The sequence below is a fragment of the Mirounga angustirostris genome, unplaced genomic scaffold, assembly GCF_029215605.1.
Source record: "Mirounga angustirostris isolate CCGP_5_RB_7025 unplaced genomic scaffold, mMirAng1.0.hap1 SCAF_4, whole genome shotgun sequence".
In the NCBI taxonomy this organism is placed as follows: Eukaryota; Metazoa; Chordata; class Mammalia; order Carnivora; family Phocidae; genus Mirounga; species Mirounga angustirostris.
In genome coordinates, this window is record NW_026991712.1 from 65,012,987 (window position 1) to 65,034,221 (window position 21,235).

Sequence of the window (21,235 nt, forward strand, 5' to 3'; positions counted from 1 at the left end):
TTAGAAACACAACAGATTTCTGTATACTGATTTTGTATCCTGCAACTTTACTGAATTCACTTATTCTAATGTTTTTTTGGTGGATTCTTTAGTTTTTTTTTTTATATATAGTCATGTCATCAGCAAATAGTGACAGTTTTACTTCTTTTCAAATTTGGATGCCTTTTCTTTCTTTTTCTTGTCTGATTGCTGTGGCTAGGACTTCCCAAACTATGTTGAATGAAAGTTGCAGGAATGGGCATCCTTGTCTTGTTCCTGATCTTAGAGGAAGAGCTTTCAGCTTTTCACCACTGAGTATGATGTTAGCTGTGGGTTTGTCCTGTATGGCTTTTATTATGTTGAGATATGTTTCCTCTGTACCCACTTTGTTGAGAGTTTTTATCATAAATGGATGCTGAATTTTATCAAATACTTTTTCTCCACCTATTGAGATGATATGATTTTTATCCTTTATTTTGTTAATATGGTATTGATTTATTTTGCAGATATTGAACCATCTTTGTATCCTTAGAATAAGTCCCAGTTGATCATGGTATATGATTTTTTATGTATTGTTGAATTTAGCTTGAAGAAAAACTAATGTTTTTCTTCTTATTTTTTTGTTTTTCTATTCTTCACTCCTTCCATGCTTCCACACTTTCAATGAGAATGTAAGCCTCATGAGAGAAGGACTTTCTCATCACTGCTCTATCTCCACTGTTTAGAACTATGCCTGACTGACAGTTTATCTTTGAATTGAGAAAGTATCTAGTTCCATTATTTGTGAAAATTTGTTTTAAGCACTTTGTACACTTTATACAGTGTTAAAATTTGTGGAATCCTTTTTTTTTTTCCTTTTAAATTATACACTTTCATTTCTTAGGACTGATAATTCTATCAAAAATCACTGGAATTCTACCATGCGAAGAAAAGTGGAACAGGAGGGCTACTTACAAGATGGAATAAAATCAGAACGATCTTCATCTAAACTTCAACACAAACCTTGTGCGACTATGGACCATTTGCAAACCCAGAATCAGTTTTACATACCTGTTCAGGCACATATTTTTAATACCTTTATTATTTAAAAGATTTCTTTAGTTGTTATATGGGAGAATGATTGATTTCTTAATATGACAGATATAACATATATTAAGGGGAATAGACATTTAAATTTCCAAACTGAAAAAAAAATTGCTATAACAAGCTGTTAGACCATTAGTGGAGGTTTATCTCTACTTATTTTGATTGATAAATATTTTGGAAACAAACTCATTAAAATGTTTCCTTTTATATGTAATTTTTATATTATCTAGTTAAGAAACAGTATGTACATTTCCTAATGCTACCATTCTTTGAAACTTCATTTATGATTCAAAGCTTATGGTCATCTGTGCTTTATCATCCATTGTAGTTTCCTTTTAAGAAATATTTTGTAGTATTGCTTATCTCTAAGAGGTAAGTGTGTATAAAATGGTTTTAAGGAAAAAATAGTCAAAATCCATTCATCATTTTGGGAGGTGTGGTAGATAATTAATTGGTTCTTTGATGGCACTCAACTTTGCTTTTCTCCCTACTAACCAGTCAACTAAGTGATGTCAGTCTTTGTTTAATCAGGTTCATTAGAGATTCCCCAAGCTCATGATAGGGCAAGCTCTATTTTCCTTACAGTGCATTTTCTTCTCTGCAAGAAATTAGTTTAGGAGTTTTCATAAGGTTTGTTTTATATTTTTCTGTCTGCCTGTCTGTCATACCATTTTTCATGTTGAGCAATTCTTGGTTCTTATCACATAAAATGTAAAGATTAAGTCAGGACTTAAAAATAGTGTCTACCAAAAGATAAAATTTGTCTGGGTGTTAAAAATCTGTGGTTAGTATGCACAGATTCGATTTGAATTTACCTCATTAAGTGGACATTATTTTTTGGACATAATTTTAAAACCGTTTTAAAAAATAATGACATCTTAATTTACAAATAGGAAAACATGTGAAGACGGTATAGTTATCTGCTGATACTCAATACCTTAAGGTTTTTATTGTCTGTTTCTTTACATTTTTCTTTAGAGTCCTAGATTTCAGCACCATAAACTGAAACATTCTGCTTCTGTCTTAGAAAGGTTATCATTTAAATTTATTTTTTTAACTCATAGAAACATAGTTTTAAACATTATTTGGGGTCAAGGGAGTATTTAACAGTTTCAATCGAAATATATTGGAAAATAAGGATATTTCTTGTACTTTAAGAATTATTTATTATACTTTTAGTAATTCTTAAAAGATTTATGCATTCATAATTCAACTCATTTGAACTACTAAAAAAATCATTCTAATTTTGACTTGAAAGAAAAAATGGATTGGTTTGAAATACTGTCACAGATTTAAATGGAAAGTTTGAGAAAGAAATTTCTAATTCATTGAAAGTTTAGTGATAACATACAAATCAAGTATTGTGAAAGTTAAGTTCTATGTTAGTAGTTATGTATGGTGATTCTGCATCAGATAGTGATTTAGGTAGGCCATTATGGAAGATAAACAATTTCTTATTTATATTTATTAGGTTTTTTGGTTTTTAAAAAATACCTTTTCATGTTTCTTTCCACCATTGCACACTAAATTTGCATGCAACTTCAAAATTCTTACTACAGATGCTTTAGAAAAGAAAGAAAATAATTCTTAGTCTGTTGTCAGAGTATTAAAAAGCACATGAGTGATTCTGATTGTTTTTCTAAGGCAATAGAATAATAGAAGAAGCCTCTGTTTTCATATCTTTTTACAAAGAGATTGGCATGGGGTGGTGGTAGGAGTAGGAAGAATGAATATTGAAAAACTTGCTTTAATCTCTGTCTTTGTGAGTGCTTCATATGGACCAAGCCCTTCCTCTGAAAGATAAGAACACAATTACTTTGTCTTCTTCCAGAGATAGAGCAATCCTTCTAATAGCAGATTAAAAAAATAATTTGGTGGATATTGTAGATAATAGACTGGCTGATAAATATATGCCAAGTAATTCTCGTATTTCATCCAGGAGAAGATTGGTCTTTCCTATGAGTTACTTTTCATTAGTAGATTCTAGGAACAAAGATGTAGTTATTAGAAACTACTATGTAAATGAATTTTCAAAGTTAAAGAGATACTTTATGAGTTTTTAATGCTGATATTTTGTCAAGAGTTTTTATGCTTTGCCTCAGATATAGTGCTATATGTATGATACTAATATTTTAACTACTTTTTAGATCCCAGGCTATCAGTATGTGTCACCTGAAGGCAATTGTGTAGAACATGTTCAGACTCCTGCGTTTATGCAGGTAACTTATTTATAGCAAAAAAAGGAAACACTTTCAAACATATATTTGAAAGTCTAATAGTCCTATTTCCTCATTCATAAAACTAGGGCAAAAACAATACTATCTGTTCTATTTACTTTGAGTATTATAACACTAAAGGAGAAAGTTTATAAATGGGTTTGAGAAATATAAACTGTACAGATGTAAGGTGGTTGACAACACCAGTAGAGTCGTCCTTTCATTTTTCCAACTTAAAGCATTTGGGTTTTAAATGGACATATTTTTCTTAAATTGGATAGAATGTGCATACATATGATTTAATAAAACACACTCCAGACATAAATTTCTAAATTAATATAGATGATACAATAGTTTTTTTTAATGTATTTGTTTATTTTTTTAGTTTTTTAATGCATTTGAATTTCCTAATTCTAGGGCTGTCTGGCTGGCTCTGTCAGTAGAGCCTGTGGCTCGATCTTGGGGACATGAGTTTGAGCCCCACATTGGGGGTAGAGATTACTTAAAAAAAGAAAATAATAAATTTCCCAAATCTTTTCTGTTAAATTGAAAATATTTAGATACCAGAGAGATTGTGATATTGAGCATTTGGGATTTAGTTGTATTAAGCTTTATTGGAGAAAATAGATTTTATGTTGCATAGAAGATAAAAATTAGAACACTAATAATATAATAATAATAAAAACAGTTGTTTAAGTAGCATGTCTTTCTCTTTTATTTAACTTATTTTAGCCACCCTTCATTGATGAAGATCCTGATAAGGAAAAAAAAATAAAGGAACTTGAGTTGCTTCTTATGTCAGCTGAGAATGAAGTTAGAAGAAAGCGAGTTTCATCGGTAAGAAATAAGCTTAAGTGTTTAGATTTTGTTAGAATCCTTATGTGCTTTTATTGTTTTCATTAGCATTGACTTTCATATACTAATGCATGGAAAGCATATTCAGTATGACTTCAGATTTTAATGTGGACTAAAAATAGTTTTTCTATTTTGCATTGTTGAGGTTGCCTGATTTTGATATACAACTCTTTGAACATATTTTACAATGTTCTGTGTTAAGATGCTTGTTGAGTTGTAAATGTCAAGCAGACTTAAGGTATGATCTGCAATATATATATATATATTTGTGAAAATGATGTGTGGTTTAGATTAGGCTTTGCTTTTATTATGATTTTTGGCTCTGCTTTTATTTTAGACATTCCTTGTAATGATGGCTTTAATAGAAAAAAAGTTTGAAAAATAAAGCATTTAATAGATGTGTAGAGATTTATGTGCTTCAAAATTGCCTTTATTCTGTCCTTGAGCATTTTTTCCTATTTATTATGAATACAAATTTGGTAAATTAGAAAAAAATAATAACTTAAAAAATATAGGGAAAGGGAACATTTAGGTTTTATGTTCTTAAAAAATTTTTATGTGAATATTGATTACCACATGTGAAAACTATTGTCTGGGATTTGGTTGACGGGAACAATTAGGAGTATTAAATTAGGATAAATGGTATTCATTCTAGCTAAGTTAGGCTATGTTAGATGGATTAAAGGAAAAAAAGTTTATACTTTTAAGTTTAATATCCTGAGATTTGTTTTGCATTTAGGAAAGGGTTATTCTTGGTTTGCAGCTTAATGAGGGGACTGTCCATTCAGGGTGACTGAGAACTAATACAAAATTACTAAATAGAATAAACTGAGTTCTTGAAATAGTGTTACAAGGCAACTGGTGATCTCTTTAAACCATTTAAAAGTGTTAATAAAAACAACGTTTGTTAACCACAACAGACAAGATGCATGCCATAGGAGGCATAGTTTTTGTTTTGAAATTGCAAAAACCCTGGGCAAATAGGAAGACCTGAAGTGTACTTATTTTAAAATTAATTTTGGTTTTATTGAGAAATAAATAGTTATGATTAGAGAGTCCACGTTTCTAGATAATTATATCATGTTCAAACCATTTTTTATTTTTTTGATAGTTTCTGTCATTTTTAATTTAACAGAAAGATATAAGTAGCTAAAAGAAATGGCATTTTGCATTAAAATGAAGGAAGCTATTAATTTTTTTAGAACTTATTTATCTAAAATCCATTCTCGTAAAGATCTGGTTGGAGATTCTGGATTCTAGAGGGAAGTTGCTACACCTAGTGGAGTAGAGTCCATACACATATAAAATATTTATTCTTAAAAATTATTTGATAATAAATATTGTCATTTTACTGAGTATCTATTATGTTCGACCATTATAGGTGTGTTTTATGTATTCTTAGTAATCCTTATGTTAACTCTGTGAAGTAGGTGGTTTGTTGTTAAAAATTAAATTCAGGTGAGTCTGAATGCAACCCTTTGGTTTTTCCACTGGGCCTAATCACCTTTTTGAATCTTTTTCCCACCTCCAAATTTAATTGAAATGCATACGGCTTGGAACCTATCTCTAGAAAGTGATTGTAAACTCGGAAGTTGGCTATGCTAATAAACTAAGAGTGCCTTAATTTCTTTTATTTTGGAAGAAATTTAAAACAGGTGGAACTTATTTTATAACAATGTTGGAAATTTTTTTCCACCTTACTTGAAACTTAACATTTTGCTATTGTTGTCTAGCAAACATTTTGCTATTGTTTTCTAGTTATTGACTATCTAGCACATTCTAGTAATTTTTATTTTTAAAAATAATAGGTGCCATTTATTGAGTACTTCCTGTGGACGGGACAGTGTGCTTTCTAAAATATGGTAGGCTACTAGCCCCATTTAATTTTAAATGAAATTTAAAAATTCAGTTCCTCAGTTGTACTAGTCACATTTTGGTTGCTCATATGGCTAGTGGCTCTCATAGTGAGCAGTTTCAGATGTAAGAACATTTTTATCACCTCCGAGAGTTCTGGACAGAGATATATGCTTTACATATTTTTTTCCCAAGTTTTATTGAGATAGGACATACAGCACTGTATGTTTAAGGTGTACAGCATAATGAATTGACTTACATATATTGTGAAATGATAACCACAATAAGTTTAGTTAACATCTGTCATCTAATATAGGTACAAAACAGAAAAAGAAAAGAAAAAGGGAAAAACTACTTTTTTCATATAATGAGAACTCTTAGGATCCACTCTTAACAACTTTCAAATTACATATTGTTTCTTAACCATGACTCTTCAAGGTCTCCTTTCTTGTTTTTTTATTATGAGATACTAGGAAGCTAAGCTCAAAAGATAAGTAAATTGCCACTGTACCTCTTCAGAGAGAGAAAAATGACACAGCTCCTGACTTCAAAGGATTTACTCTGCAGTGAGGACACAGACAAGAAATAGGAAGTAGTGTGATAAAATAAGTCACAAAGTTTTATAGGGCACATAAGAGAGGTGTCTAAGGTTTAGGTAGTCAGAGAAGTGTTCCTAGAAGAAATCCTATTTGAGCTCAATCTTGGAAGGCAATGATTATATTCCAGCAAAGTAGATGAACCAGGACATTATTGTAAGTGAAACAGGTAAAAGTGGATGATCAGATGGAGTACTTTCCAATATTTGAAGTGTATCTTAAAATGAAGAATAAAAGTTTTCCCTGGTCTGTGTTGGAGAGCATTCTAGATAACGGGAGCAGTAGTTTGTGCAAAGGCATTCTGGGGTCAAAGACTAACTCGTGTGGGAATTGCAACGACTATAGTTGGGTATTCGGTATTCCCTGGAAGGAGGATGAGTGAAAGTGTTGCGAGATGAAGGGTAAAAGGTAGAGAGAGACCACATTCTGGGAGCTTGAACTTTATGTTGCATACATGTGCTAGTTTTATCTCACCATGACTTTATAAATTAAAAAAAAAAATTTAGTTAGAAAAAAGAAATAGAGACAAGAGGTTTAATGAAAAAAATGTTTACATCCATTTTGAGGAAAGACAGTATATTTGCTACTATATTTTTTAGCTGAAATGTTGTGAAGTATGTTATCCTAGGAAAAAACTCTTACTTAAAATCCAAATTTATGCCTAGGTTGAGAATGACAAATAATACATTTCTTTTGTACTTTTAGCAACCTGGAAGCTTTTCTAGCTGGTCTGGTAGTTTCCTCATGGATGATAGCATGTCTAATACTCTAAATAGCCTCGAGGAGCACACTAGTGAGTTTTACAGTATGGATGAAAATCAAACTCTGTCTGCTCAGCAGAATTCACCCACAAAGTTCCTGGCCGTAGAGGCAAATGCTGTGCTGTCCTCTCTACAGACCATCCCAGAATTTGCAGAGACTCTAGAACTTATTGAATCTGTAAGTTTGAAATTGTGAGATTATCAAAAGCTCAATTTTAGTTACATGGTTTCATGGTCGGAAACTTAGTTTAAGGGACACTGACCAGTTTTATTTTAAACATTCCTTTGTATGTCATGCTTAATTTTATTCTGATTTTTTGCAGTGGCTTTTGGGAAAAACAAAAAACTTAAATCTATATCTATCTCTGTATGTACTTTGTCTAAAATTTTTAAAAAATAAAATTTAACTATTTTTTATTATACAAGTTGTACAAGTATATTAGAGAGAGTTGGAAACTAGATGAAACTGTAAAAAAGAAAAATCCTCCAGAAGCCCAGAGTTAATAATCTGAAGTATTTCTTTCAGGGTGTGTTCTATACATATAAGACATACATGCATGCATATATTTTTAAACCAAAAGATACTCTTATGTATTTTGTTTGTGGATTTTTTTTCTACATTATATCATGAGCATGTCTTTGTTTTCTTAACTATTTTTTAAACTTCAACTTTAATGACTCATACTATTCTATCATATGAATGTAAAAAAATTTATTTACTCAGTGTACTATTATTGAACATTTAGGTGGTATCCAGTTTTTCAGTATTACAAATTACAGAATATGTTATGTAAACCTTTGTGTAAAATCATGATTATTTCCTTAGGTTAGACTGAATTTCTGGATCAAAGTGTATGACCATTTTGAAGATGTTCCATACACATTACCAAATTATATTGAATTTGATAGTATTTTTCTGATGTGGAATAGAGTGTGAAGTTTTATGAAGAATTGTATTCTTTGATAATAACTTAAAATAATTTATTCTTTTTACTTACTTTGACAGTAAGCTTCAGCTACTGAATTAAATGAAATATTATTTCAGAATGTTCCAAATTGGAGTTGTAGTCAAACCATAATCTCTTCCTCTCAAATGGCCTTTCTTTAAAAAAAAAAAAAAAGAACAAGAAAAGCCTATTTCTCCTAATAAAAATGAGTAGTTAACTTTGTGAAAGTCATCTTTCTATGTTTGATATCACATTTAACTAGTTTAAAGCATTAGCTTTAGTTAATTAGTTAAGGATTTATTTTATTGCAGGATCCTGTAGCATGGAGTGATGTTACCAGTTTCGATCTTTCTGATGCTGCTGCTTCTCCTGTCAAGTCCACCCCAGTCAAACTAATGAGAATTCAACACAATGAAGGAGCCATGGAATGTCAATTTAATGTCAGTCTTGTACTTGAAGGGAAAAAAACCAGTTGTAATGGTGCAGACGGTGAGGCTGTTCCTGTAACATCCCCAAATGTGGCCAAGTTTAGCACTCCACCAACCATCCTCAGAAAGAAGAGAAGAATGCGAGTGGGTCAGTCCCCCAGCAGCGAACATAGCGATGGCTGTTTCAATGATGGTGGTAATACAGCACTAAAACATACGCCGGTGAAAACACTACCATTTTCTCCTTCACAGGTAGAGGGTTGTTTTTGGTTGTTTCCAAATGTTGGTGAGCTCGATTAACATCCTTAATATCCTTACTAGCAGTTTGTTGCTTTGATAACACATAAAAATGGGTAAGGTATTTAAACGTGTACATGAGAGTGCTAAGCTCTGGTAGATCAGAAGCTATCTCATAAAGTATAGTAGTTGCATTATGGTATCTTAACATTTTTAGAGCCAAAAAGGATGTTTTAGATAAGTAGTTCTACATCTTTATAGAACTCATCAGGAAATAGGCCCAGAAAGGTAAAATGGTTTGCCCACAGTTATCTAATGGCAGAGTTGAGACTGAGATCCAGTTTCCTGATTAACTGTTCAACAGATACCGGTTATACATCCATAGACAACTGCTCACTGTAAGAATTTCATGTGTCTGAAGGTTTTCTAAGGTTGTCAGGAACAGATACTCACTTTCTCTTGGAGTTAATGTTCCTGGGTAGCAGATATTTACAAGAGATACAGGGCAAACTGTATCTCTTATTTTATAATACTATCTTTCTTAATGAATACTGCATTCCAGGCTATATGCTAAACACTTTTATTATAGCATCTCAGTTAATCCTCTTCCAAACGACCTTAGGAGCTAGGTGGAACAAATTCAGAAGTTAAGCAATTTGTCCATGGTCAGTTAGTAAGAGAATGGAGCTGATGTTTACTGAAAGTGTCTTGGTAGAGGTTAAAAAGTTTTATGGAAAAAGAAGAAAATTTAATGGTCAAATAAACTTGGAAGATGCTGGGATATTATTGAAGGTGTACTTTGATGCTGGGAAGTTAGGAGAATCTGACTGTACATAAGCACTCTGTTCTCTGAAAATCAGTCCCCCTGTGCCTCAGGGGATACCATTGACACAGAATACAGTTTGAATAGTTGCGTTTTCCAATAGCACCCCAGATCTCAGAGTTACAAAGCATCCTGAGGAAGGTGAAACTGGGTTGGGCACACTAGCAATTTTCTATTTTTGGAGTTTTGAACACTAGCAATTTTTGTTGAAATATAAATCCTAAGGTGGAAAGTGGCTGAAAAGGTTGAGGCATGGTAATAAAGACCTTGTATCCCATAGTAAAGAGCTTGAATTTTATCCTGTAATTGATGGGCACCACTGCAGGGTTTTGAGAAGGTTTGACTACTCATCTTAGGGTTAAGTGTATTGCAGATATTAGGAGTTGGAAGTGATAGAGCTAGAATTCATTCCAGTTATAAGTAGCCTTAAAGTAATTTCCACTTCTTCCTACCACTGCTTCTATTCTGTTGGCTACAAAAATCAATCAGTATTTCATGATTATATGTAAGTTAAGATTCAATGAGTAAATTGTGTCATTTTCCTGATACCAGCTCTGGCTGCTCCAAGGTTCTGAGCTGTATTCTAGGTAGGCAAATTTTTTAGACAGCTGTATTATCAGCAAAGCATTATTATTATTTTCAGAATTCAAAGAAATCTCATAGAAAAGGATACCTAAGATTGCGTATTCATAAAATAATAATACTTTTACAGTTACCCTGTTGCATGAAACTGTTAAACTTAACATAGCAGCTATTTATGGCTTCTATAGATTTCTATTTGATAATAGTTATAAAATTGTTTTACTGTGTTTTGAACTTTCGAATATTTGTTAAACAACTATTTCTTGAATGTCTATTATATGCTAAACACTTAAAAGAGCTGGGGAGGCAATGATGAACAACATTAACATTCCTGCCCTCATGGAGCGGAATGTAAATGAAATATTATTGCTAATTCTTTTCTAAAAAGAATGGAGAGATATCTTATACTTGAAAATATCTTTGGGGTGCCTGGGTGGCTCAGTCGTTAGGTGTCTGCCTTCAGCTCAGGTCATGGTCCCAGGGTCCTGGGATCGAGCCCCACATCGGGCTCCCTGCTCCGCTGGAAGCCTGCTTCTCTCTCTCCCACTCCCCCTGCTTGTGTTCCCTCTCTTGCTGTGTCTCTCTCTGTCAAATAAATAAAATCTTTTAAAAATATATATATATATATCTTTGAAAATCCTATCAGTTTAATATTTTAATGTTCTAGAAATTGTCTTTAAATGCTCTTTTTTAGTTTTTCAACACATGCCCTGGAAATGAACAAATTAATATAGAAAATCCTTCATTTACGTCAACCCCTATTTGTGGGCAGAAAGTTCTCATCACAACCCCTCTTCACAAGGAAACAACCCCCAAAGATCAAAAGGAAAATGTAGGGTAAGTAGACATTAAATAATTGTGTTAGAGAAAACAGGAAGCACAATTTTAAGAATAGATTAATAGGGTGCCTGGCTGGCTCAGTCAATGGAGCATGAGACTCATGATCTCGCAGTCATCACTAGAAGCCCCACGCTGGGCATAGAGCTTACTTAAAAAAATAATAATAAAAATGACCTTGTTTTAAAAAAAATAGCTTTTCGTCCATTTATTCTAATCCCTATTTATATAGGACTTGGAATTGAAAACAGATCATAACCTCATGTTTCATTCCTACTGACTGAAAACAACTAAAAATAATGGAAAACTTTGATATGAAGCAAAATAACATTTTTAGTACTTCTTTCTGCATTTGTCTTTTTCTATTTTAAGATGATTGATTGGAGTAAGAATTAGTTTAGGCAGGCATACTTTAAAACAGTCCTGGAATGTTTAAATAAAACGTGTATGCAAGAAAAATTTAGTGTATGCTTTTATCATGGGTTTGCCTTCCTTAACTCTTATAGAATCAAATTTTGACTATAATACAAATATCTAAATCATTGGCTAGGTTTAGAACACCTACTATTAGAAGATCTATATTGGGTACCACACCAAGAACTCCTACGCCTTTTAAGAATGCGCTTGCTGCTCAGGAGAAAAAATATGGACCTCTTAAAATTGTGGTATGTATACATTTTTTATTTTTAAGAAATATCCTAATTTTAATAAAGTTTGATTTTTATCTTTGATTTTTTACATTTTAAAAAGATGTTCACTGAAATTGATAAAATTTTATTTCTTGATTTATAAATTTGAATTTGTTGTGTGAATCCTTTTACTCGAGTTGTAAATAAACCTTTGCTTGGCTTGTTCTGAATTCATACTTCTTTTATATCATGTCATGTAGAGAAAGCAAATCAAGTGTTAGTTGAATCCTTCTCTTAATATTAAAACCCACCTTTTAGTAGTTTCTGTGGTGGATACCTGCAATAGAATAAAGTAATTTTCTTTCTTTCTTTTTTTTTTAAAGATTTTATTTATTTATTTGATAGAGAGATAGCAAGAGCAGGAACACAAGCAGGGGGAGTGGGAGAGGGAGAAGCGGGTTTCCTGCTGAGCAGGGAGCCCAATGTGGGACTCGATCCCAGGACCCCGGGATCATGACCTGAGCCGAAGGCAGACGCTTAATGACTGAGCCACCCAGGCGCCCCAGAATAAAGTAATTTTCATATTTTGATATACATAAGCACTTTCCTTATAATACTTATGACTGATTGATCAGGATACCTCTTTAAGGTTCAGTTTACTTTTCTATTCAATGGAGATCATAAAACACATCCCAGAGGGTTATTTCTGGAGATAAAAAAGATAGTAGAAATAAAGGGATTGGTGCTCAGTTTCAAGTAGTATGTACTTAGTTGCTGCTATGATTAATCGTTGTAGCAATAGTACATAAATGGAGGTGGGAAAGGTTTCTGTGCTTTCAGATATATAGTCAACTTTGAAATATGTTAGATGAACTACGGGCATTCTAATTGTAGGCAGATACAGATCTCTGCCAAGTTAGGTTCATTAGAAATAAAATATTTTTAAAATATGGTTACTTCTAGGGGAGTTTAGTTATGTTCTTCTATTTTTAGTCATATTTTGACTAGATTCATTAATTCTAGTTTACTTGATGTAATCAGTTTCCTGCCAAAAGGAATGTCACACCCTCAAATCTTCTGCTCTTTTCCGAGGGTATATAGTAGGATTGATGAAATTTTTTTGTCCCCTAGCTCCTTAGACTGCTGTGAACAATTATATTCTTTTTAGCTGTCTGGACTTTTATTTGTGCATATACACATAACAAAAGTGAGATCACACTTTATGTACTATCTTATAACCTTTTAAAAAAATATTAAGTTAGGGCGCCTGGGTGGCTCAGTTGGTTGAGCGACTGCCTTCGGCTCAGGTCATGATCCTGGAGTCCCGGGATCGAGTCCCGCATCGGGCTACCTGCTCAGCAGGGAGTCTACTTCTCCCTCTCCCGCTCCCCCCTCTTGTGCTCTTTCTCTCACTCTCTCTCTCAAATAAATAAAATCTTTAAAAAAAAAAATTTAAGTTAATGTGTATATATCTATCCCATAATTTTTAATAGTTGTGTAATATTCCATTGTATGGAATTACCTAATTGATTAGACTAATCTGTTTCAGTGTTTTGCTATTCATTTTAAAATGCGTCATTAATTTGACAAGTTTTGATTGAGTGCCTAATAGGTACCAGGCACTGGGCTAGGCTTTGGGGATGTAATATTGAGCCTGTCAGGTATGTTGTCTGCCTTCGTAGGAGTGTGTAGCCTAATTGGGAGTTAGACAAATAAACAATGATTTGAAGGCATTTAAGAATTCTACAGTGCCTCAGGGTCATTTGTTCAGCATATAAATTGAATAAAAATTGTTACTTTAATAATAGTGCATGAGAAATTAGGTTTTAAGTGACCTAAAGTCCCTGTCAGTATGTTCTCATTTGGGAAGAATTTATCCATTGCCAAAACAGATCATTTTCATCAGCAACTTAAGATAAAAAGAAAATAATGATTTAGTAATTACAGTTTCTAAAATATCTATATACTCATACATTTGTTTGCAGCAAGCTGACTTTTCATTCCTCCTGTTCCTTCTCTAGTTATTATTTACTGAGTACCTACAATATTCTAACCATTTAGGTTTCTAATGTATTTTACTATGAGTCACATGCACTTCTTAGAGATGGTTCCAGAATTTTAATCTGGTATACCTTAAGTATCTGTTGCTTTCTTAATAAACATTGATTCTTCTCATGTTTGCTGAAAATCACTCAAAAGACTAAAAACTCTGGAAGTCCTTTAAATATAAATCTAAATTTTGGTAGTATCAAACTGAGAAGGATTAAATACAGTAGTTCTTTTCTTTGTCACATTAGGACAATTAAGAGAGTAATTCTTGGTAGTGAATGAATTCATCTATGTCTTAGGCACTTCCCTAGGACATTTGTATTCTTATGAGGGAAAAACAAATCATAGGTTTTTTTTTTAGTATATGTGCTGCCGAAGTGAGCACTATAGGTTTTTTTTTTTAAAGAGTACCTAATCAATGTTCTTTGTGAAATATAATTCTTAAAACAAAAGCTCTTGGAGCATTACACAGAAATACTGACATAATTCCTGCATGTCTCAGGCTGTAGATGCGAGCACTTTAAAAATGCTATTTCCATTCTTAAAGTTTTTGTAAGTGCTTTGTTGACTGGGAATATAAGCTGCTGGTCATTCTGTGCTGTCAGTTTGTTCTTTATATAGTGGCACTTTGATTACTTTTTTTTTCTTAAAACAGATCTTGGTTATGGTAGGTGTTATTTGATATAATTAAAAACATTTTTCCCAGGGGCGCCTGGGTGGCTCAGTTGGTTGGGCATCCAATTCTTGATTTCGGCTCAGGTCATGATATCAGGATCACGAGATTGAACTCCAAGAGGGGCTCTGCACTGCGCGTGGAGCCTACGTATGGTTCTCTCTCTCCCTCTCCCTATGCTCCCAGTCCCCCGTGTGTGCTCTTTCTTTCTAAAACCGACCATTTTTTTTGACTTACATGGTAGGCTTAGCTATTTGATAGGAAGCTAGGTAAATAATATTTTGAGACTATTTCACTATTCAGCCCACACTCAAGTTTCTTTCCAGTACATAGCTGCACACACGCACACAAACACACACACACACACATATCACTTCTTGAACACTGTCTCAGCTCTAAGCTTGAGGCTAGGTGTACAGAGATATACACAAAGATGAAAAAGATGTGCTCACTGCTCTTTTTTTTTTTTTTTTAAAGATTTTATTTATTTATTTGAGAGAGAATGAGAGGCAGAGAGCATGAGAGGGAGGAGGGTCAGAGGGAGAAGCAGACTCCCTGCCGAGCAGGGAGCCCGATGCGGGACTCGATCCCAGGACTCCAGGATCATGACCTGAGCCGAAGGCAGTCGCTTAACCAACTGAGCCACCCAGGCGCCTATGCTCACTGCTCTTAAGTAGCTCACACATTTAGTGGTAAGAGAAACGTGTAAATTAGTGATTACATTCTATATAATAAGTACAATAAACGTAGATTAAGGAGAACTAGTGTAGTCCCAATTTGTTCTGTATTTATTTTTCCTATTTTTATATAAAAATCTTTGGGAGGGGCGCCTGGGTGGCTCGGTCGTTAAGTGTCTGCCTTTGGCTCAGGTCATGATCCGGGGGTCCTGGGAGCGAGCCCCACATCAGGCTCCCTGCTTGGCGGGAAGCCTGCTTCTCCCTCTCCCACTCCCCACTGCTTGTGTTCCCTCTCTAACTGTGTCTCTCTCTGTCAAATTAATAAAATCTTTTAAAAAATATATATATATATATTTGGGAAATAATCTCTTACCTGTTTAATTCTGAGGCTCCTGATTGACGTGGGAGCTACAGTAGGTTCCCCAGAAGGAGGAAGGCTAGAGTGAAGCCTGGAGTGAACAAAGTGCCACACTTCATTCAGTGCTTGCAATGTGCAGTATTATTTTTGCCATAAAAGTATTAGTTAATTCATTCAACTTAGGTATCTACAGGGACTGGGAGAAAATTATGCCAATAATGAAAAAGTATAAAAGATGGGTTTCTGTATATGGGGAAAAAGGAAATTGCTATAAAAGACTCTTTAATAACCCTTTTAAAAACAATTTAGTCACAGCCACTTGCCTTCTTGGAAGAAGATATTCGGGAAGTTTTAAAAGAAGAAACTGGAACAGATATATTCCTCAAAGAGGAAGATGAACCTGCTTACAAAAGCTGCAAACAGGAGGTAATCTTTTAGTATTGTTTTTAATGAAAGTCTTTATTTTAAAAATAAAAGTGACTTTACCGTAATGTTTCTATTGTAAATTATTCATTCTAGCATACAGCTTCCGTAAAGAAAGTCAGAAAATCACTAGTCTTAGATAATTGGGAAAAAGAAGAACCAGGTACTCAACTATTGACTGAAGACATTTCAGACATGCAGGTTGGTAAAGAATTTTTTTGTTGTTGTTAAGATGGTTGCTTTAAGTCCTGCTGGTTCTTGTTTCTTACTCATTGTGTCGTTAGTTCATTAGAGATTCATAGTTTCCTTTAGTATTTATTTTGCTTACTTCAGAAAGAAACTATTAACTGTAGAGAATATTTACTTCCTTGCTTTTTATATTTGTTTTGTTTTGAGAGGAGTTTGCTCTCTTATGTATGATGTCAAAAAATGGTAGTTCTCAAAACTTTAAATTTCAGTGTTTATCTTTGGTTAATTTCTGAAATATTTAATTTTACTACATTACTAGAAATTTCCTTGGAGCCAAAAGCTTTCTTGGAGGGAAATGAACAGGGCTTCCACCACCACTTACTCAGTAGTTCCTCCATTTGTCTCCATTTTTGAATTAGTTATTTTCCTCTTTCTTTTTTCTCTCTTAGTCAGAAAATATATTTACAACATCTTTATTAATGATACCATTATTGGAAATACATGACAATAGGTGCAACTTGACTCCTGAAAAACAAGATATTATAAATTCAACCAACAAAACATATACACTTAATAAAAAGAAACCAAACCCTAACACTTCTAAAGTTGTCACATTGGAAAAGAACCTTCAGGTATGAATTTATAAGTTTCTTTTAGTGATTTTTGTTGTTGTTTATTCAGTTATCACTTTGGACTTACTGATCACAAATTATACCTTTTCTTTTTAGATTCAAAACTGACTATAACAGTAACTAAACATTCATCATTATTTTGTCACTCAAACTAGATTTGGTTTTTGAGAGACTCATTCATCAGGGCACATATAAATTAAACAATTGAAGTTGTAGCCAGAGTCTCTTCTGGTGATTTCTTAAGCACAATTTCATTTTTAAACTAAAGATATCTAAGTCTCCTTCTCTTCTGTAACAAATATGTGTAGCCCTAATTGCTATCTTGAAAGGGTAAGTGGTTGGAAGCAGTTTCAGCTTGATTTTGTTGGTATGATTGTTTCCAGTGAACTTTTTGGCTCAGAAGTTGTAAAACAAAATTCTTTTTTCTGTTGCTGTGCAGCCATTATGTCGCAGTAAATGAAGGCTGGAAAATTTTTTACTACATTATCTTAAGAATTCAACCCAACTAGTTTGAGAGTTCATTGAGGAAGAAGTTCTCTTCTTCATACCACAGTGACTGCAGCACTAGCATTCCTGACATTTAAGCAGTCCTTGAACACATCTTTAGCAATCAGATGTGGCCACCTCATCTCTGTCTTTAGCTGCTGCCCTTCAAAGAGCCATGTAGCACATTCTCTTAGTCCATCTTAAATGGTTTGATTTCCCAGTGTTCAACACAGAACTTTTCAGGAAAATATATTACTTAGCAGGTCATACCTGTAATGTAGTAATCTTTATAATAAAGGAAGAAAACCAATGAAGCAAACACAAACTTGACCTTGTATTATGGATATATTTCCTAATTTGCAAAACATAAAGCATTCTCGGCTCATTTTTTGACATTACATCCTCTCTTTAAATCTTTTGCAAAATTTTGAAGCAATAAAGACTGACATTTCTTTCTGTGTTAAGACTGATTTGAATTGGGGGGTTGTGGGTAGAAAACTTTTCAACTGCCTCCACAGGTCTATGAACAATGTAGATAGTTAAAAAAGATGGACTTTTTAAAAATAAAAATTATTTAATTAAAATAAATAAAGAAAAAGATGGACTTAAAAAAATTGACCATAAATATTTCAGTATGTATTTTTAAAACATTGTTTAATAAAAAGAATCACAGTGCCATTATCAAAACATGTTTACAGTGATTATCATTAAATATCCAGTTGGTTGAAATAATTGACTTTTAAAAGCGTAATCAGTTGTAAAGTGGAGTGGATAGTTATTTTAGTAATCTTCACATCACTATTAATGTTTCCTTCATAGTCAAATTGTGAATGGGAAACAGTGGTTTATGGGAAGACGGAAGACCAACTTATCATGACTGAACAAGCAAGAAGATATTTGAGCACTTACACAGCTACGAGCAGCACTTCAAGAGCTCTCATACTGTAATTGTTATTAAAATGGATGAAATGCCCCACTCTTACTGTATTCTATACTAAATTAGGTTGCAATGAAATTTTTGTCAATTAATTGTTTTTAAAGTTTTAATACAGCCCTAAAACGGTTTACATCTTTTTTCATATTGGACGGGCAGGAAGCCCAGCCACTTAAGTAAGGGGTCGGTAATTTCATAGTTAATTTTTTTAAGAGATGAGATTTTAAAAAATTGTTTTTAAAAGAACAAGATGGGAAAACCATATTAGAATGTTATGGATATCCTAAAAGTAAGTTTTCACGTATTTTCTCCAGAAGATGTATGTTGCTACTCTCCTGATGCTGCAGTTTTGTTACAGATAGGTTTAGGAGTATGTATGGTTTCTGTAATTAGTCTATGTATGGGAAGCACACATGGTTTTATGAAGTACTTTAGCCTACTTGGGCTACCATTTACAAAGAAATACAGTGGGAAGAAATTGAAAAGAAGGAGAGAAAGTTGCACTACTAATTTTTGGTATTTTTCAAAAACAATAAAATGAACTACAGTGTTAAATGTATTTATTTGAGCATAGTACTAAAAACAAGAAGCATTGAAAAAGGTTTTTTTCCTTATTAGTAAAGAGTCAGTATTTTCTTCATAAATCTCAGAAGAGCTGAGAGTTTTGTTGAATGTATTGTACAGTATGTAGGAGCAAGAAGACTTTGTAAATTGGAAAGAAGTCTTTTTATAATTTATTTTCATTTTTAAAGCTTAAATGTAGATATTTATACCTATACAGGGTGTCTAGAAGCCAGTGTTGTTTCCTGTTATTTACAGCTAACATAAAGAACAATTTTGATGTTTAAGTATGAAATATGAAACAGTAGTAAGTTATGGCTGCAAAGAATACAGTAGCTATACTGTATGTCACATCTACCTAAATATTGCACTATGCCCTTTAAATCATGTTGGTTATAAAGTAGTTCTAAAAATGTACTAAATAATAATTTAATATTTTCTTTTTAAATTATATGGGGGGGTCATATAAATTAATCTGGTGATTTGTATATGTGTTTGAAATTTTTGCATTTTGTTTAAACAAATAATATGGTACTTTGGTCCCTAAAAACAGTCTGCACTTAGAAGTTTATTATATTTACTCAGTGTTTCAGAAGTAGAGAACATTATCTTTTATTTATAAAAATATTTTGTCCTTTTATAAATGTTTGTGTTTCTCTACAGGTTACAACAGTTGCTTCAGTTGCCTGTTTTAGGTGTTTGCACTTATTTCTTTTTGAAAGAATGTCTTTATTTGCTTTTGTGTAGAGATTTTATGTACTTTCTTTTGAGACATATAATGGTGTGCTGTCAACTTAAACACTGACAGGCAAATAGAATTGTACACTGTAGTTGTAATTATTTATAATTGACACACTCTCTCCCTCTCCACTCCTGAAGTATGCTGCTATAGAAAATAGCAGAATCGGCTTGCTGCTATGAGAGACGGAAAGAGCCACCACCACTTGCACTGTGTGAAAAGGTAAAAAGCAAATGATGGCAAGTTCTCAAGTTAACTTCATGGAATCAACCATTACCAGGCAAATTCTTGCAGATGCCAAAATACTATGCCTTAAAACAAAGACGGCTTAAGATTTTCTGATGTTTTTATGTTAGTAGAAATGGTAATACTAAGTATTTTAACGCCTAGCTCTTGAACAGTAGACCTAAGAGGGTTTTAAGCTCTTTAAATCCACTTGCTCATTTTTGCATATTATATGTAGTGAGAAGTGAAGAAAATGTATGGTACCAAGATTATGCCTCGTTGATAACAAATAGATGACCAATTTGAATCTTCTTAGCATGTTTGTTAAGTCTGTTGATTGCTTCCTAATTAGTGAACTTCTCACAGAAATATCACTTTATAAAACCAATGATTGTAGCAAAATCATACTGGATCATTTCAATTTCAGTTACTTTGAACTAATAGCACATAATGGTTTTTGTTTGTTTGTTTGTTTGTTTTAATGTAGCCCATAGCCCTTAGCTGGTTTGGATGTACATAGTTTCCAGTCACCAAAGTATATCTTGGAAGAGCTATATTTTTTTAAAGCATAATTTTTCTTGAGCATTAAATTATCCCAAGTGTAATATATTGCAGATAAGCCTGGGCTTATTGGACATAGTACATATTTGGGTTGGTATTGGTTGAATCCTTTAGTTAACTGCTTTGTTGCTTTTTGCAAGAAGATTTTTAATTTTAAACATGTCAGGCATCTTAAGTCACCTTTATACTGTTGTGTTCATTTGAATTTCTTTCAGTATGTTATAAAAATGCCGGACATACATGTAGCAGCCATACTTGCATGGAAACTGACTACACATATATAATACTGCATTTTGTTGTAAGGTTTTCACATTAATACAGCAATTACCCTGACAAATAAATGGAGTCTTTTGATGTATGGGAAAACTTTCCATTGTTAAGAGAATCTTGCATACAATGTTGACTATTAACATCCATAATAAAGCATCTGTGTACAAGCTGACCTGGCATTCCTCATTTCATTTTGGTTTTGTGTTTTATGGTATTGATTGAACCCTTAAGGACTTAACCCAACATTCTGTTTTAGACTTCTTTTTCTCCTTTAGTACTACCTATACAGGTGATTTTATCTGTTAACAAAACTTGATCTCATTATCAAGAAGTGGAAATACTTACACAGTCTCTTTCAGAGCCATATTTTCAACTGCTTTTAGATATTTCCATATGACTTTTCTGCTAACACCTTAAATGCAACATGTTCTCTTTTTCCCAACTTGGACCTCCCCTTCCTTTTTTTCTCTCTCTTAGTGGTGTTGCCTTCCCTTTTATCACCCACTGAGAAACCTCCTGCCTCCCTCACGTCTCCACATTGAAATCCGTTGTAAATTCTCTGCCTAGGGGTCCCTGAGTGGCTCAGTAGGTTCATCGTCCTGTTCTTGATCTCGGCTCAGGTCATGAG

The 21,235-nt window shown here is 33.2% G+C and overlaps 1 protein-coding gene across 3 annotated transcripts in view; it reads left to right on the forward strand.

Moving 5' to 3' along the window:
• MYBL1 (MYB proto-oncogene like 1) overlaps positions 1-20,779 on the forward strand; it is a 39,329-nt gene extending 18,550 nt beyond the window's left edge. Inside the window, exons 6-17 of one of the 3 annotated variants that reach the window (XM_054512583.2) lie at positions 863-1,037; positions 3,213-3,284; positions 4,014-4,118; positions 7,292-7,525; positions 8,606-8,974; positions 11,059-11,201; positions 11,752-11,866; positions 15,897-16,013; positions 16,107-16,211; positions 16,649-16,831; positions 18,137-18,261; positions 19,692-20,779. In XM_054512583.2, coding sequence (XP_054368558.1) covers positions 863-1,037; positions 3,213-3,284; positions 4,014-4,118; positions 7,292-7,525; positions 8,606-8,974; positions 11,059-11,201; positions 11,752-11,866; positions 15,897-16,013; positions 16,107-16,211; positions 16,649-16,831; positions 18,137-18,261; positions 19,692-19,704 — 1,756 coding nt within the window. In that variant the 3' untranslated portion in view covers positions 19,705-20,779. Of the gene's footprint in view, positions 1-862; positions 1,038-3,212; positions 3,285-4,013; positions 4,119-7,291; positions 7,526-8,605; positions 8,975-11,058; positions 11,202-11,751; positions 11,867-15,896; positions 16,014-16,106; positions 16,212-16,648; positions 16,832-18,136 lie in introns of all 3 variants that reach the window. The other 2 variants (XM_045896461.2, XM_045896462.2) reach the window with 2 other exon arrangements.
• The last annotated feature ends 456 nt before the right edge of the window (positions 20,780-21,235 follow it).